The 18,693-nt window shown below is 45.1% G+C and overlaps 1 protein-coding gene across 1 annotated transcript in view; it reads right to left on the reverse strand.

Moving 5' to 3' along the window:
• The window catches only part of LOC309565583 (receptor-type tyrosine-protein phosphatase beta-like), a 285,362-nt gene that overhangs the window by 97,967 nt on the left and 168,702 nt on the right, over window positions 1-18,693 (reverse strand). The window contains exon 20 of the mRNA XM_082270537.1: window positions 5,325-5,579. Within this exon, the coding sequence (XP_082126663.1) occupies window positions 5,325-5,579 (255 nt within the window). The remainder of the gene's footprint in view (window positions 1-5,324; window positions 5,580-18,693) is intronic.

Raw genomic sequence — 18,693 nt, forward strand, 5'->3', positions numbered from 1 at the left:
TTTTGCGTCTTAGGCAAGACCAGCTACTTTCACCCACCCCCCACCCAAAAAAAAAATAATAATTAAACTTCAAAATTTGCAATTTCACGTTGCCAACATTATCTCCATGTGGAGACTGACTGGGGAGCTGGGAAGGATGTGATGTTGTGTGCAGCATGGCTTGCGCAGCATCAATTTAGCTGAATACCTCTTCTTCACGGATTGGCCAAAGACTGCAGGAGGCAGCTTCGTTTCCAGCTAACATCATCCAATCAGCGAAGTGTGTAGGGAACATCGGCAGACTGTGTGGGCAGTGGGGGAGCCAACAGAGTGTTAGGAAGCCAGCAGAGAGTAGGACAGTGTTTTTCAACCCTTTTTCAGTCAAGGCACTCTTTAGAATTGCACACAATTCCAGGGCACACCAGTCTGAGGGCTCAATCACACCAGGAGGTGCATTTGAGTGCACAAACTTTTTTGTGCCTTCCAATTCACATTTTTCTTTTTTAACAGGCTGCTCTGTTGGGGTGCCAGCATGACTTTTAAAATTGCCCAGCACCAAAACACATGGTACTATGGCACCATGCATTTTAGCAGGTGCAAACATATGCGTATTTGCTAGATGCATGGGGATGTCATTAAGAATTAATGGCACCTACACATGTCTGCATTACTGCACTGCACCTGACATCTGTAGGATGAAAAATCCTCCCCCCCTAATTCCCCCCTCTTAGCACAAATCCCCCCCCCCCTCCTAGCACAAACCCTCCCAAATCCTCCCAAATCCCGCCTCCTAGCACAACCCCCACCCAAATCACCCTTTCAGCACAAAGCCCCCTAAATGCCCCCTCCTAGCACGATACCCCTCAAAATCCCCATTTCTATCACAAACCCCACCAACCCAAATCCCCCTCCCAGCAAAAAGCCCCCTCAATCTCCCCTTCTAATAACCCCCCCCCCCCCCAAAATCCCCCCTTCTAGCACAACTCCTTTACCCGAATCAACCTCCCAGCACAACCCCCCAACACCCCCCCCCTCAACACAACCTCCTCACCAAATTCCCCACTGGACACGGTGGTAGGACATGGCCGGGCGGCCAGCTCACCCTTCTATTTTGCCGGTAAGAATCCCGAAGCAGAAAGTGTGGGAGGTACAGGGTGAGCTCTCAGCCTTTTTTGTACACAGGACTTTGCAGTGCTCTCTGCCTCATGTACTGGTGGCTGTGCCCTGGTGGTAGCACTGGCCTGCACAAGGTGTAGATGTAAGGCTGGCCATAGACAATTGAAACCAGGTGTGGGTAGACTACATGTACTAAGTTGATTGATCAATCAACCAATTTGGGTACAACCAGCCTGCTGGATTTTGAATGGTATAGCCGCTAGCAATTATCACTGTCTTCTCCCGGCAGGGATGGCTTTCCCCAGCACCCCGCCCACCAGGAGAATACAATGGTCCAGCAGGAGAGATTATCCCATCAACACTGTCTGTCTTACTAATCACAGAGAGAAATGCAAGAGGTTCCAAGACTGCCACAGTAAAGCTTGCCATATACTGTACCAAATCCAAAGACTGCCACAGTAAGGCTCCTTTCACACACTATGTCCGTCAAACGGACTCCGCTTTTCTCAGCGGGGGATCGAGCCGCCGATCCCCCGCTGAGCAGAAGGATGACAGCTGTGTCTCAGCGCTGTGTGCCGCTGACATCCGATGCTCCATAGGAATGCATGGGGGGACAGTTCAGATCCGCCAAAAAAACGAACAGGCGGATCTGAACGGTCCGCCTGTGTGAAAGGGGGCTTAAGCTTGCCATATACTGTACCGAATCCAATCATGGGATGGCCTCCCACCCAACATCCCTTGACTGAAAAAATCAAAGGAATCAGGTGGAAAATGATCAAAGGAAAAGCAGCTGGAATCAATCAGATGTAGCCACGATTTGGGTATTTTGACAGCCGGCGGGACTGGCTGTCAAAATACAATAAGCACAGAGGAAGATACATCCATTCACACTCTACCTGCAGGATGAAGAAGAAATAATAAAAAAAAAAAAATCTAGCTTTAAAGCGGTAGTATACTCCGCTTTTTAATTTTTACCTACATATAAGCCCATAATAAGGCCTATAATAAGTCTTACATGTAGGTAAAATTATTATCTCCTAAACCTGCATGGTTTTAGAAATATTCGCCCTGCATGCAGCCGCTGACACCAACGGCGCATGCGCTCTGAAGGTCCAGGGGACCTGACATGAGCAGGGGACATGAGCAGGAAGGGACGTCATCGCGGCTCCGGCCGGACACAGCACCGGAGCCGCTGAACCCAGAAGAGACGCCGAGGGAAGATGTCAGCTGCCTCAGCGGTGTCCGGGTGACCGTATCAGGGCTTCCTTCTAAGGTAAGCATTTCATAATGAGCTAGTATGCGATGCATACTAGGATTGTTTTTGTTTTTTTTGGGGGATAAAACTGCTTTAAAATCAGGACAGCAGTGTACAGATCTCATATCTTCATGTCTTTCTGAGAACATCCTCTTTCTGCTAAATAATATTACAATCTCTTGGTGTCTTATCCTGTTATTTGGCTTTATTGCCGCTGCTGTCCAGCCAGGGTGTTGCTTGATCTTGTCTGCCACGCAGACAGCTTTAGACCCCATTCACACTGCCGCGACCAGAAAGTCGCCTCATAAGGGGCGACTTGTTAGCCGACTTTCAGCGCGACTTCAGCGCGACTTTGCGCGTATTCAGCGCGACTTGTATGATAGACAACTTTGTACTACTTTGTATTCGGCCAATCAGAATATGATGGTTCTGGGTCATGCTCAATCACACAAAAAAAAGTTCTTAAAAATTGTCGTTTTTGATAGAGAGCCAATTATTGAAAAAATTATTGAAAAAAAAAATGAGATTTCTTTGGATTTAGTGTCGGGGGGGGGGGGGGGGTCTAAAAAGTGTACCTGTGAAGTTTCAGCTCTGTAGCATGTCCAGAACCAGAAAAAAAAGATAATTTTTCTTAGAATTTTTTAATTCATTCATGATAATTTCATTAGCGCATGGATGTGGCTCCGCTCCTATTACACCTATATGTGTGTATATACATATATGTGTGTGTGTATATATACACCCCTACACAGAAGTTCAGATTTCATGCCTGCCTCCAAAGACGCCCAAAAAATGCCCGATAAATGCCTGCAACAAAAACGCCCAGGTGGAGCGGAGCCCCATCCCTGTGCTACTAAAAATTCTAAGAAAAATTATCTTTTTTTTTTCTGGTTCCGGACATGCTACAGAGCTGAAACTTCACAGGTACACTTTTTTGACCCCCCAGACACTAAATAAAAAAAAAGTCATGCCTGCCTCCAAAGATGCCCAAAAAATGCCCGATAAACGCCTGCAACAAAACATCCCTGCGCTACTAAAAATTATAAGAAAATGTATCTTTTTTCCTGGTTCAGGACCATTTTAATGGAAAGTCGGATCACAAGTCGCTTCAAATAAGATAAGGAGGCGACTCCCATTGAAGTCTATGGGACAAGTCGGATCACAGGTCGCCTCAAAGTAGTACAGGACCCTTTTCTGAAGTCGGAGCGACTTCAGTAGTGCCAATTAAGACGGCACTCGCTGATTAACATTGCTTTTGTTATGTCAAGCGACTTGGGGCGACTTGAGGGCACACAAGTCGCCTCACAAGTCACGGCAGTGTGAATGGACTCTTAATGCCCCACACTGGTGATTTAGTAAATATGTTTTGTAGCAGCTACAGAATTGGTCTCATTTGTTTGTTGCTTTTTTGCTGTCCTTTTGCTGTTTTTCTTGGAACAAATGCATTACAATTAAAAGTATATGTAAACCCTCAACTTGTAAAACAAACCATTCACTTTAAAATATAAATAAAAAGGCAAAGGAGTTGTGTATAGCTATACAAAAAAAATTATAAATACCCCCCCCCCTTTTTTTTAAGTGATCACATTCCCTCTGCATAAGAGCTGGGGGGGGGGGAGAAGCAGAAGCACACTAATCTTCGCAGTGAATGGCTGTGCAGAGAGGGAGTGTGAATCTGATCATTGGACGAGAGCAAGGTTGAGTTTCCAGCACAGCTAGAGAACTGACCACACTGTGCTCTAATACTTAGTGTGATCAGTTTTAATTGGAAAGCAGAGGAACTAATAGGAACACCAGGGATTTCACACAAAGGAAGCAATGCAAAGAACAGGAGACTTTCCCATACAAGTATATGGTACAGCAGGCACATATCAGGAATATGAAATTTTGGGTTTAAATATTCTTTAATGAGAGGGCTGTGTTGCAGAGATTGCAAGTAATTTGGAACTTCATAACTGTGTGACTGGTTATCAACCAGAGAAAACAAATGAGATTTGTACCTGCTACAATTCTCTGCTACAAAGTGACTAGTGTGACCTGGCCCTGGAGAGCAACTACAAACCTATATTTGAAAAAAAAATGAAAATGTGAAACAGCAAGAAAGTTAAAGCGGAGTTCCACCCATTTTGGTGTTTATTAAAAGTCAGCAGCTACAAAAAGTGTATCTTCTGACATTTACTAAACACACACTCACCTGTCCCACAGTCCAGCGATGGGGACAGCAGGGGCCTCGGATCTCTCCCTCCTCTCCCTGCAGCACTGGCATCTCTAGTATGGGCACCCGGCTGTGACAGCTTGCGGCTTCACAGATGGGTGTGCACTGCGCAAGCGCGAGTCGCGCTGTGCCTCCTTAGTGGAGGGGCAATCTTCTGGGACCTGTGACGTGTCACAGAAGATCGCAGGGAGGGAAGGAGGGGGAGAGGAGAACTTCCGCTCGAGCCGCCTAGGTGGCCCGAGCGGAAGTAGGAGTGGGTGATTGCCTGTCAAATCTAGGTACCTGCCCCCCACCCCCAAAAAAAAGATGACATGCCAAATGTGGCACGTCCGGGGGTCAGGAGGCGTTAAAGCAGAAGTTCAATTTTTGGGTGGAAATCTGCATTAAAGTGGGGCGGAGAGTCCAAACTCCAGACCATATAGCCTCCAAAAATGTTTTCACATCCCAGGCACTTTTAGGTTTGCCTGGTCCCACTTTGTGTTCCTTTATTGGTCTATGAGTGAATGTGAGAAACCACAGCACTCAGCGGGGAAACTGTTAAAAGTGTCAATAGCTGCAGAGTAGACTATGGCGGTAAGATTCACAGTGGAGTTTGGACTCACTGCCCGCTACAGAGGTAAATATTCAGTTTTCAATTTTAGGGAGCACTCAATGAATTTTTTGGGGAAGCAACAAAGTGGCATTAAAATACAAAATGAAGTCAGAAAAAAATGCAGATGATAAATGGCGCTGTAGTCACATGACACTGCTTGTACTCACATGTAGCCTCCATGACTGACATTGATGGCTGGGTGCAGTTCCCGCTATCTGTCTCTACAATGACTGTATATAAGCTGCCGGGCAGTAATCCGGTGACATTTGTTTGTGTAGAATTGGTTTGTGCTGTTCTTGATACCACTCCTGTTATAGTGACAATATAAAAATCCACTCTTCCTTTAGCTGCCATCCAGGTTACTCCCAGAGTGTCCGTTGAATGGTAATTGTTCGGTATGATGGCAGAAACTTGTCCGGGACCTAAGCGGAAAGGTTACATCTATTTATTGCCATTTTCCAAACACTTATAATTTATAATGTATACATTAGGCTTCTATAAAAGAAGAATGACGGGCTAATTAAAAAGCAGAATCTTTAAAAAAGATGAGCTGTTCACCAAATCAATAAATATTACCCCAAATGCCTCCCTTTAGCTCAATGAGAGAGCAAACATTAATTAATCTAATATTTACTACCTTCAAACATGATCCAATTTATTCTACATTTGGTTGCTATATATCTTCATAGCAACCCAACAGAATTGATCTTTCTGAACAGACTTCATTAAACTGAAACTTGATTGGTTGATATGGGTTTTTCAACGTTGCACTTTTTTACAAAATGATCCCGAGTGTGTCTGTGCCGACACCTTACAATAAGGGCAAATTCACATGTGGTGCGATGACAAGCATTTTACTGCATTCAGTGGCATTGCTATGGGGGTTCGGACCACACTCGGGTGACACCCGTCAGATGATTGCACATCTAGAAAAATCACAGTTCAAGTCGGAAAACATCTTATTAGCCACGGCGGATGTAGCAAGCCTCTACACAATAATAAACCATCAGGAAGCAATAAAAGCAACAAAATGGGCCTTGAAAGAAATGACAGATATAAATATCAAACAAAGAAAATTTCTGATAAAATGCCTGAAATATGGTCTAGACCATAATTACTTCTGGTTTGATTCAGTCTTTTATAAACAGCAACAAGGTGTGGCGATGGGAGCAAAATATGCACCAAGTGTAGCCAATTTGTATATGGCAAAGTGGGAAGAATCGGCTATATATGAAGACCGCCCGGAGCAATTAATAGTCTATAAAAGATTCATAGACGATATTATTTTAATCTGGGCGGGGAGTGAAGAGACCTTAGTAGCGTTTAAAGATAAATTGGCACAGAATGACAAAAATATCTGTCTAACTTGGGAAATCAGTAAAACAAAGATTACATTCTTGGACCTTGAAATACAGCATGAAAATGATAGATTTATTACTAAAACTTTTTTCAAACCTGTAGATCGGAATAGTTATCTACCTCTGAATAGCTGCCATCACATGCCCTGGCTCATAAACATACCTAAAGGTCAATTGATGCGCATAAGGCGTAACTGTACGAAAATTAGAGGATTACGAACAACAAGCTGAAATCTTGAGGTTAAGATTTTTAGAAAAGGGATATAAGGATGCTTTTATTAAGGAAAAAATCAATGAAGTGAAAAATATAGAGAGAAATTGCCTATTAGAAAATAAGAAAAATAAAGAGCAACAGAAAGAAAATATTTTTAAAAATAACCCTCCACTGGTGTTAGATTACAATATACAGCATAAAAAAGTCAAAAAGATTATTAGAAAGCACTGGAAGGTGTTACTGGCAGATAATATTTTAGCTGAAGTTTTACCCCCACAACCAAGTTTTACCTACAGGAAAGCACCAGTACTTCGACAGAAAATCGCAAAAAACATCATGGATCCCCCAAAAACCAATAATGTTTTTAATAATTTTTTTAACTTGAAAGGTTTTTATCCGTGTAAAAATTGTTATGCTTGTAAAAGGACATCACTGAATAAAAAGAAGAAAGATGAATTTAAATCATCACGTACAGGAAAAGTATACAAGATAAACAATTTCATTACATGTAGAACAGAAGGGGCGGTGTATTTATTAGAATGTCCATGTTCCTTTCAATACATAGGCAGGACCAAAAGACCGCTATGGAAACGTTTAAGGGAACACATACAGAACATCTGTAAGAGACGCTCAGTGCGCATGCCCAGGCACACGGGAAGGAATGTGCGAATGCGCATGCGCCAATGCGCGAACGCGCGAATGCGCGAACGTGCGTACGCAACGTGCGCACGCAATTGGCGCCAAACGGCCTATTTATACCAAGCGGTGACAGGAGCACATTGCTGAGTGGTCTTTCAGCTTGTGTTCCTGTCTACCTGTGCCCTGACCTGCTTGTGGATTTCCCGTTATACTGACCCGGCTTGCCTTTGACTCTCCTTGGATTCCTGCCTGCCTACCTGTAGCCTGTGTTTGACCCTGCCTTGCCTTATGCCTTTGTACCTTGCTGCCAGACCGTGTACCGACTTCGGCCTGTATCCTGACTCCGCTTTTGCCTCACGTTCCTGTACCCGTGCTGTCCGGCTGTTGACAACTCCTTGGCTTGTGTTCCGACTTCGCTCCTGCCTTCTCATCCAGCATCACCGAGTTCCAGTTCCAGGTGTTCATCCGGTGATCCACAGCCATCAGTCTTCTGCCAAGACATCACCTGCTATACCGGCCCTCGTGCCACTCTGTGTCCTACACCGCCTGTCATCTCTATCAGGGGTGTTGGACAGGAGGTGCAAGAGAAGCCCCCTCTACAGCTTGGTCTCCACCAGGTACGTGATAGTACCACTTAGCCAGATGTCGGAGACCGAGAGAGGGGCTTCACCTCTAGAGACATTATGCCAGCAACTTGCTTCGCTTACCCAAGCAGTCAAATCCTTGCAAGAGGGCTACTTCCAATTAGAGGGTCGCATCCAATCCATGGCTTCTATCCCGGCAACCCCGGCACCTGGGTCCTCCGTGCCCGAACGGGCTCTATCTACACCTGCAGTGGTTTTGCCACCACCAGAACCTCGGGTACCTGCTCCAGAACGATTTTCGGGTGACCGACACAAATTCCGGGCTTTCAGGAATTCTTGTGAGCTATACTTTGCCCTGCAGCCACGGACTTTCTCACTTGAATCCACCAAGGTGGGGTTCGTGATCTCTCTACTTCTCGGAGAGCCGCAATCCTGGGCCCACCGTCTGCTGGAACAAAATAGTATAGCCCTGAACACCATCTCATCATTCTTCGAAGCAATGGCGCAGCTTTATGACGACCCCCAGCGATCTGTTACAGCCGAAACAACCCTACATACGTTACAACAAGGCCGCCGCCCTGCTGAGGACTATGTCGCCGAATTCCGCAGATGGGCTTCCGATACAGGCTGGAATGATGCAGCCTTACGGCATCAATTCCGTCTCGGCCTATCAGAGGGCCTTAAGGATGAACTTGCCAGAGTGGGTACGCCTGATTCTCTTGATGACCTTATTAGTCTTACTATCCAGCTTGACCGCAGGCTCAGGGAACGGAGAGTGGAAAGAGCTGGAAGTTCCAGACCTACCTGGATGTTGCCTCAAGTGCCGTCACCTCCGGCTTTTCGTCCACCTGTCTCTTTCCCCACAACCTCCAGTGTGGAGCCCATGCAACTCGGACTTTTACGCTCTCCACTAACCACTGAGGAGAGATTGCGAAGACGCCGGAACAACTTATGCCTCTATTGTGGGGAGGCCGGACATTACCTTCAGACCTGCCCGGTGCGGCCTAGTAAGTCTCAGTTTGCTTTCCCTTCCTACCTTGCAAACACTTATAGGAGGGATCTGTCCACTCACATTACCCTACCTCTCTCGCTACAGATTCTCGGAAAGACCATCCAAGTCCCAGTCATTATTGACTCCGGCGCTTGCAGCTGCTTCATGGACAGTGACTTTGCTCAGCGTCATCAAATCCCTCTGCAAGCAAAGACCCGCCAGCTATCTATCCATCTAGCTGACGGATCCCATCTCAAGTCTGGGCCTATAACCCAAGAAACCTGCCCATTACTGGCTATCTCTAATAAAGGCCACCGAGAATACTTATGTTTGGACATTATCCCATCTCCTCTGTTCCCTATCATTCTCGGTATTCCATGGCTACAAGCACACAATCCTCAGATAAACTGGAAGTCAGGAGAAGTGGCATTTCCATCCACCTACTGTCAACAAAACTGCTTCCAGCCCAGTCCTGGGAAACCTGCATCACTTTTGGGCCTGCAACCTGATCCCTCTGCATCCCAACTTGTGCCCGCAGCTTACCATGAGTTCTTGGAAGTCTTTGATAAACAGAAAGCAGACATCCTACCACCTCACCGGCCGTATGACTGCCCAATTGAACTTTTACCAGGTGCTGAGATACCGTTTGAGCGTATCTTCCCCCTCTCTGAACTGGAGCTCGAGGCATTACGCCTTTACATTGATGAAAACCTGAAAAAAGGCTTCATCCGGCCCTCTACGTCCCCCGCGGGGGCTGGTATTTTCTTTGTTGAAAAGAAGGATCATTCTCTACGCCCCTGTGTTGATTATCGGGAGTTGAACAAGGTTACTGTCAAAAACAGATATCCTCTGCCCTTGGTTCCTGAACTATTCCAACGTTTCAGGGCAGCCACGGTATTCACAAAACTTGACCTACGAGGTGCATACAATCTAGTACGGATCCGCGAGGGCGACGAGTGGAAGACCGCCTTTCGCACAAGATTCGGACACTTCGAGTATCTTGTCATGCCCTTTGGATTGTGCAATGCTCCAGCCACTTTTCAGCATTTTGTAAACAACATTTTCAGAGACTTTCTTGATCTATTTATGATTGTCTACCTTGATGACATTCTTATCTTTTCAGATTCCATTCAAGTACACCGTGAACATGTCAAGAAGGTTCTCGGCCGCCTAAAAGACCATGGATTATACGCGAAGGCCGAGAAATGCGAGTTCGAAAAGGAATCAATCCAATTCTTGGGACTCGTCATTTCCACTTCTGGGATCTCCATGGACCCCCAAAAGGTCAAATCGATCCTCGAATGGCCCACTCCCACAGACAGGAAGAGCACACAGAGGTTCATTGGATTCGCTAATTTCTACCGCAAGTTTATCAAGAACTTCTCCGCTATTATCCTTCCGGTCACCCAGCTAACAAGGCAAGGTACCCGTTTCCAATGGACACCGGCAGCACAAGCTGCGTTTGACCAGTTAAAGGTCCTATTTACTACTGCACCTATCTTACAACACCCAAATCCTGCATTACCCTATGTTCTTGAGGTGGATGCTTCAGAAAATGCCGTTGGTGCGATCCTGTCACAGCGTTCAGGTACAAAATCTCTTCTTCACCCTGTTGCCTTCTTTTCCAGGAAGCTCAGCCCAGCAGAAAGGAACTACGATGTTGGAGACCGGGAACTACTGGCCATCAAGGTAGCCTTGGAAGAATGGCGCTACCTGTTAGAAGGAGCATCCCACCCTATCCTGATCTTTACCGATCACAAAAATCTGGAGTACCTCCGAACAGCTAAAAGACTGAAACCACGTCAAGCCAGGTGGGCACTGTTCTTTTCTCGTTTTATCTTCCATATCACCTACAGGCCGGGCTCCAAGAATGGCAAACCTGATGCGCTATCCCGCATGTACCCAGAGGACGAAGAGTGTAGTCAAGTAGACACAATCCTGCCGGCCCAAAGTTTTCTACTGTTGCAAACAGATCTGTTAACACAGCTGAAGCAGGCGTCCACAAGGGATGTTTTACCATCAGGTATGTGCCTTCAGGAACAAGAGGGACTTTTTTTTTACAACCAAAAAGTGTTCGTACCCCCAAGTCTACGTGCCAAGGTCCTCGGCCTGTGCCATGATCACCCCTTGACAGGGCACTTTGGAATATCTAAGATGGTTGACCTGGTACAACGGTCCTTTTGGTGGCCTGGTCTGAGGTCTGACTGCCATAATTATGTTAGCACTTGTGGAATCTGCATTCGGAACAAGAATGACAAGGCCAAAGCCTGGGGTCTACTAAGGCCCTTGCCCATTCCCAAGAGGCCTTGGGAGATGATAAATATGGATTTTATAGTTGAGCTTCCTCCTTCTGAAGGATTCACGACCATCTTTGTGGTGGTCGACAGATTAACAAAGATGGCCCACTTTATCCCTATGTCAGGAACTCCCTCAGCAATGGAAACCGCCCAAACTTTTATCAAGGAAGTGGTTCGGCTCCACGGGGTACCTAGCAACATCACCTCAGACCGGGGGGTGCAATTTACTTCCAGATTCTGGAGAGACCTCTGCAGAACTTTGAAAATCGACACGTACTTTTCCTCTGCCTATCATCCACAAACGAACGGGCAAACGGAGCGTACAAACCAGACCCTGGAGCAGTATCTCCGGTGTTTTTCTTCATTCTCACAGGATGACTGGGCATCACTTTTACCCCTGGCAGAGTTTGCATATAATGACGCAGTGCATTCGGCCACGGGTCAAGCCCCGTTTTTTGCAAACTATGGGTACTTCCCAGCTTTTATACCTGATGTGATGCCTGATTCCTTGGTTCCTGCAGTCCAGGAAAGAGCCACATTTTTGCAAACCAACAACAAGCTATTGCAAGACGCCATTGTCAAAGCACAGCAAGACAACAAAAAAATTTTTGATAGGAAGAGAAGGGGAGATCTGAACCTCAGACCGGGAGACAAGGTTTGGTTATCCACCATTAATTTGAAACTGTCATGTCCATCTAAAAAATTGGGACCTAGATATATCGGTCCATTCTCTATTAAGAGACAGATCAATCCTGCTGCCTACGAACTTTCACTCCCGGAAACATACAAAATTCACCCTGTCTTCCATGTGTCCTTACTGAAGCCTACCAGACCCAATCCATTTCCTGACCGTGAGTCGGATCCACCCCCGCCTGAAATTATTGATGGCAACGAAGAATACGAGGTTGAAGCAATATTGGACTGTAGGAAAAGAGGAGGTACTGTCCAGTACCTGATTAAATGGAAGGGCTATGGCCCAGAAGAAAATTCATGGGAACCAGAAGCCAACCTCCATGCTACGGATCTAATACAAACCTTTTTTCAGTTTCATCCTGAGAAGATGTTGCAGATGGGCATCCGGAGGCTGCCCATTGGGGGGGGGCAATGTAAGAGACGCTCAGTGCGCATGCCCAGGCACACGGGAAGGAATGTGCGAATGCGCATGCGCCAATGCGCGAAGGCGCGAATGCGCGAACGTGCGTACGCAACGTGTGCACGCAATTGGCGCCAAACGGCCTATTTATACCAAGCGGTGACAGGAGCACATTGCTGAGTGGTCTTTCAGCTTGTGTTCCTGTCTACCTGTGCCCTGACCTGCTTGTGGATTTCCCGTTATACTGACCCGGCTTGCCTTTGACTCTCCTTGGATTCCTGCCTGCCTACCTGTGACCTCAGCCTGTGTTTGACCCTGCCTTGCCTTATGCCTTTGTACCTTGCTGCCAGACCGTGTACCGACTTCGGCCTGTATCCTGACTCCGCTTTTGCCTCACGTTCCTGTACCCGTGCTGTCCGGCTGTTGACAACTCCTTGGCTTGTGTTCCGACTTCGCTCCTGCTTTCTCATCCAGCATCACCGAGTTCCAGTTCCAGGTGTTCATCCGGTGATCCACAGCCATCAGTCTTCTGCCAAGACATCACCTGCTATACCGGCCCTCGTGCCACTCTGTGTCCTACACCGCCTGTCATCTCTATCAGGGGTGTTGGACAGGAGGTGCAAGAGAAGCCCCCTCTACAGCTTGGTCTCCACCAGGTACGTGATAACATCCAAACAGGTGCATAATAAAGACCCCTCCTCTCTATGTTTTTTGGGGATTGAAAAATATAAACCCCATTGGAGGGGGAGTCATAAAATTAGGACTCTCAGCCAAGCAGAATCCCGTTGGATTTTTGAGATCCAGACACTCTCGCCTCAGGGGCTTAATATTGAGTTTGATCTTAACTGTTTTATTTCTGATTATTAATATATGGCCTCCAGTTTTGTTGTCTTCTGCTGGCTAGTGGTTTGTCTTCCATTTTATGAGGTGATTATCCCCCTATTTTTATACATCTCTTGACTTCTTCCCATTAGATTCTACAGGGTTTTGGTGATTTTATCAATTTAATGATTTTTTAGTCATGATTTAATGTACATATATACGATTATTTTATTACATGAATATTTATGCCAATATTCATCTATTCGTATTATTCATTGATTTTATTTAAGGTTTAGGTTTTGTTAGAATGAGTTCGGTTATATGTATATTGATGTTTATGCATATGGAAATAATTGGAACCTTTATTCTTCTGAGTTTCCTTAAAATGGCCACAAGATGGTGCTAAAGAGAAATGATCATACCAATGATGACACAAGGAAAAGAATATGGGGTTAAACGATCTTGTGTTGATGATTTCCCTGATTACCTCCGAGATATAAGGCAGAGACAGTCACCCGTAGCCCATCCCTTGAGAAAGTCACGGAATCTGTGACGCAACCGGTCGGGAGGCTGTGGGTGACATTAGCTTCCGGTTGGACGGCCGTAACCGGAAGTACCCAGGAATCAACACTGCAAGAGTGCGGCAACATTATATCGTCTCTGCCCATACCATTCGTTTTAAATGCGAGTGTATTTCTTTGCTTTACATAATAAAGACAGTTTTTACATGCTTCACGATTGGGGATTATTCTCTTTTTCTGGGACACACTGGTACCGTTTGGAGATAAACTGGAACCGATAACTGTGGAGTACAGAGTGGAGGTTGGAGTATCCCTTGCTGAAGAACCCAGCAGTACACCCCTAGGGGAGAGACCAGCTTAAAGCGCCTATTAAGGCGCAGTGAGGTGAGCGGCCACTGCGCCTATACTATCACGGCTCACTCTGGATCACAGCGCGGGATATTCACAATAGTGCCTTAGAAAATCACTAATTGTCACCTAATAATTGTGCACGGATAAACTTTATTTTTATCACTGCACCAACTGTATTCACCGCACACGGATCATCATTTGCACAAAGATTTGTTTATATATATATATACCTTTTATGCACATGGACTGTTGAGTGCACATAGAATTATTGATATATATTTATTTTTGATCACTGCACCAGATTGATATATGCACTTTAAATTATTTATCAGGATTACACACGTATTTGTTATACACCTTTTAGATATTTATTGATATTTGATTATTTTATATTATTTATTGATTCATCATAGCACTTTATATATATATATATATATATATATATATATATATATATATATATTTATTTGGTCACACATGCACCATTTGTGAATTACTGCGATTCAGTTGGCTGTTGCGATTATCAAGGTCATTTTATCTTTATGTGTCGTTTTTAGAAAAGGAGGCGTTTTTACTGGGAATTAATATTTTAGAATTTTTAATTAGTGTCAAGGAATCGGATTTGGATGTTTTTAAAGATTCACATTATATATGTCGTCTTATACCTCCTTTGTTTATAGGTTGACCTGAAGAAAGTTGTCTACAAGTAGGATTTACTTCCCACCTTCATACACCTCAGACAGATATAGGGATTTTTTAAGGATTTTTAAAGGAATCGGATTAGTTTGCAAGAGTTGGATCATATATGTTTCGTATACCTGCTGACTTCTGATTTAATTATCTGGTCTGTCTATATATTATAAGTAGTGAGACCCCCTTTTTTCTTCAGCATCTTCCTATATCTTAAGACGTCTCGCTGCGATTCTGACATTGGTAGACTTGGTCAGAGTCTTTTCTGAGATCTCTTCCGTCGTGCGCCGACTCATTGTGTCTTCCTTCTTCCGCCAGAGGGGTGACACCAGGCCTCCTTCCACTGGGCCCTCCAGGATCTCTGCTGTATCTTCTCAGTTCCCTGCAATGTGCAGGGAGGAGGAGAAGGAATTGTGAGGCAGAGGCAGACAGCTCTGGAGTCCCGGAGCCCAGTGTCCGCATGTTCTTCAGGAACCGGTGCCGCAATCGCCCGCTCTGATATTGTGACAGTCAGCCAGGGAGAGGTGCTGGCTACCTACCACAATTACACACCTAAGAGCCGACGGAGCCCAGGCTCCTCCTCCACTCTGACAGTAAATCCAACACAGGAGGAGGAGCTTGGGAGGAGGGACCTCTGTGCGGACAGACCCGCACTGATCTAAAGTCTGTAAATGTAGAGAGTGAGATTTACACTGAGCATAGTCACACTGGGCATATTTACACAGGGAGGATTACATAGGAGAGATTACACAGGAGAGATTACGCAGGAGGTATTACACAGGAGGGATTACACAGGAGGGATTACGCAGGATGGATTACAAAGGAGAGATTACACCGGAGGGATTACACAGGAGGGATTACACAGGAGAGATTACACAGGAGAGATTACACAGGAGGGATTACACCGGAGAGATTACACAGGAAATATTACACAGGAAATATTACACAGGAGGGATTACACAGGAGAGATTACACAGGAGGGATTACACAGGAGGGATTACACAGGAGAGATTACACAGGAGAGATTACACAGGAGGAATTACACAGGAGGGATTACACAGGAGAAATTACACAGGAGGAATTACACAGGAGGGATTACACAGGAGGGATTACACAGGAGGGATTACACAGGAGAGATTACACAGGAGAGATTATGTTGGGGGATTACATTGGAAGGATTACACAGGAAGGATTACATTGGGGGATTACACTGGGGATTACATTGGGGGGATTACACAGGAAAGATTACATTGGGGGATTACAAGGGGATTACATTGGGGGGACTACACAGGAGGGATTACATTGGGGGATTACACAGGGTGATCACATTGGGGGGGGGGGGTTATACAGGAGGGATTAAATTGGGGGACTACACAGGGTGATTACACAAGAGGGATTCAATTAGGGGATTACACAGGGGGGAATTACACAGGAGTTATTACGTTGGGGGGATTAAAAAGGGAGATTACTTTGGGGGGATTACACAGGAGGGATTACATTGGGGGGATTACACAGGGAGGATTACATTGGGGGATTACACAGGAGGGATTAAAATGGGGGGATTACATTGAGGGAATTACACTGGGGGGATTACATTGTAAGGAATACACTGGGGGATTACATAAGGGGGTTGGAATATACCCTGGGGGGATTACACTGTGAGGTTTACACTGCCGGAATTTACACTGGGGCGATTACACTAGGGGGATTTACACTATGGTGAATTAAACTGGGTGGATTACACTGGGGGGGGGGTTATGCTATTGGGGGTTAAACTGGGGGGGGGAGATTTACATGGGGGGAGTACAATGGGGGGATTACACTGTTACAATAGGGGGATTTACACTTGGAGGATTACACTGGGGTGGTGTTTACACTGGGGGATATTTACACTGGGGGGAATACACTGCAGGGTTTTACACTGGGGGGGATTTACACAAGGGAGTGCAATGGTGGGATTACACTGGGGGGGATTTACACTGGGGGGATGTTTTGTCATGTTTTTTGAGGTTGTGTTTGATATGTGTAAAGAGAGACCACACAAATACTTAAAAGTATAACATCTATTAAAGATAATGACAGATACAGATAAAGATAAAGAAAATATGACAAGAATACCTACCTAAAGATGCTGTTTCGCCATGGAGTCCCATCTGCTTTTAATACAGCATGGCCAAGTAATCAGACAGATGCATGCATGTTTGTGCAAGCTCTGGTGTGAAACTAACTTACAGGGAGTGCAGAATTATTAGGCAAATGAGTATTTTTGAGGATTAATTTTATTATTGAACAACAACCATGTTCTCAATGAACCCAAAAAACTCATTAATATCAAAGCTGACTATTTTTGGAAGTAGTTTTTAGTTTGTTTTTAGTTTTAGCTATTTTAGGGGGATATCTGTGTGTGCAGGTGACTATTACTGTGCATAATTACAAATATACAGTAAACCCATTTCAATTATTTATTTTTACCAGTGAAACCAATATAACATCTCAACATTCACAAATATACATTTCTGACATTCAAAAACAAAACAAAAACAAATCAGTGACCAATATAGCCACCTTTCTTTGCAAGGACACTCAAAAGCCTGCCATCCATGGATTCTGTCAGTGTTTTGATCTGTTCACCATCAACATTGCGTGCAGCAGCAACCACAGCCTCCCAGACACTGTTCAGAGAGGTGTACTGTTTTCCCTCCTTGTAAATCTCACATTTGATGATGGACCACAGGTTCTCAATGGGGTTCAGATCAGGTGAACAAGGAGGCCATGTCATTCGCTTTTCTTCTTTTATACCCTTTCTTGTCAGCCACGCTGTGGAGTACTTGGACGCGTGTGATGGAGCATTGTCCTGCATGAAAATCATGTTTTTCTTGAAGGATGCAGACTTCTTCCTGTACCACTGCTTGAAGAAGGTGTCTTCCAGAAACTGGCAGTAGGACTGGGAGTTGAGCTTGACTCCATCCTCAACCCGAAAAGGCCCCACAAGCTCATCTTTGATGATACCAGCCCAAACCAGTACTCCACCTCCACCTTGCTGGCGTCTGAGTCGGACTGGAGCTCTCTGCCCTTTACCAATCCAGCCACGGGCCCATCCATCTGGCCCATCAAAACTCACTCTCATTTCTTCAGTCCATAAAACCTTTGAAAAATCAGTCTTGAGATATTTCTTGGCCCAGTCTTGACGTTTCAGCTTGTGTGTCTTGTTCAGTGGTGGTCGACTTTCAGCCTTTCTTACCTTGGCCATGTCTCTGAGTATTGCACACCTTGTGCTTTTGGGCACTCCAGTGATGTTGCAGCTCTGAAATATGGCCAAACTGGTGGCAAGTGGCATCTTGGCAGCTGCATGCTTGACTTTTCTCAGTTCATGGGCTGTTATTTTGCGCCTTGGTTTTTCCACACGCTTCTTGAGACCCTGTTGACTATTTTGAATGAAATGCTTGATTGTTCGATGATCACGCTTCAGAAGCTTTGCAATTTTAAGAGTGTATTTTTGACTTTTCTGAGCCTGTCAAGTCCTTCTTTTGACCCATTTTGCCCAAGGAAAGGAAGTTGCCTAATAATTATGCACACCTGATATAGGGTGTTGATGTCATTAGACCACACCCCTTCTCATTACAGAGATGCACATCACCTAATATGCTTAATTGGTAGTAGGCTTTCGAGCCTTTACAGCTTGGAGTAAGACAACATTCATAAAGAGGATGATGTGGTCAAAATACTAATTTGCCTAATAATTCTGCACTTCCTGTATTCCAGTTTGGGCTGTGGTATTTAGACTTGTGTATAAGGAAGAGACAACCTCCAAGCCAACTCCCTTTGCAATATGACCCCTCAAGGACTTGGTCAGTTTATAATCACAGATTCCTTTGGTATAAGTTAAAGCTATGCTTATGTCCTTATATGGCTTCCTTAACCACTTTACCACCGTAGGATTTTGCTGTCTTCCGTCCAGGCCACTTTTTGCGATTCG

The sequence above is a fragment of the Pelophylax lessonae genome, assembly GCF_965119305.1.
Source record: "Pelophylax lessonae genome assembly, chromosome: 10".
In the NCBI taxonomy this organism is placed as follows: Eukaryota; Metazoa; Chordata; class Amphibia; order Anura; family Ranidae; genus Pelophylax; species Pelophylax lessonae.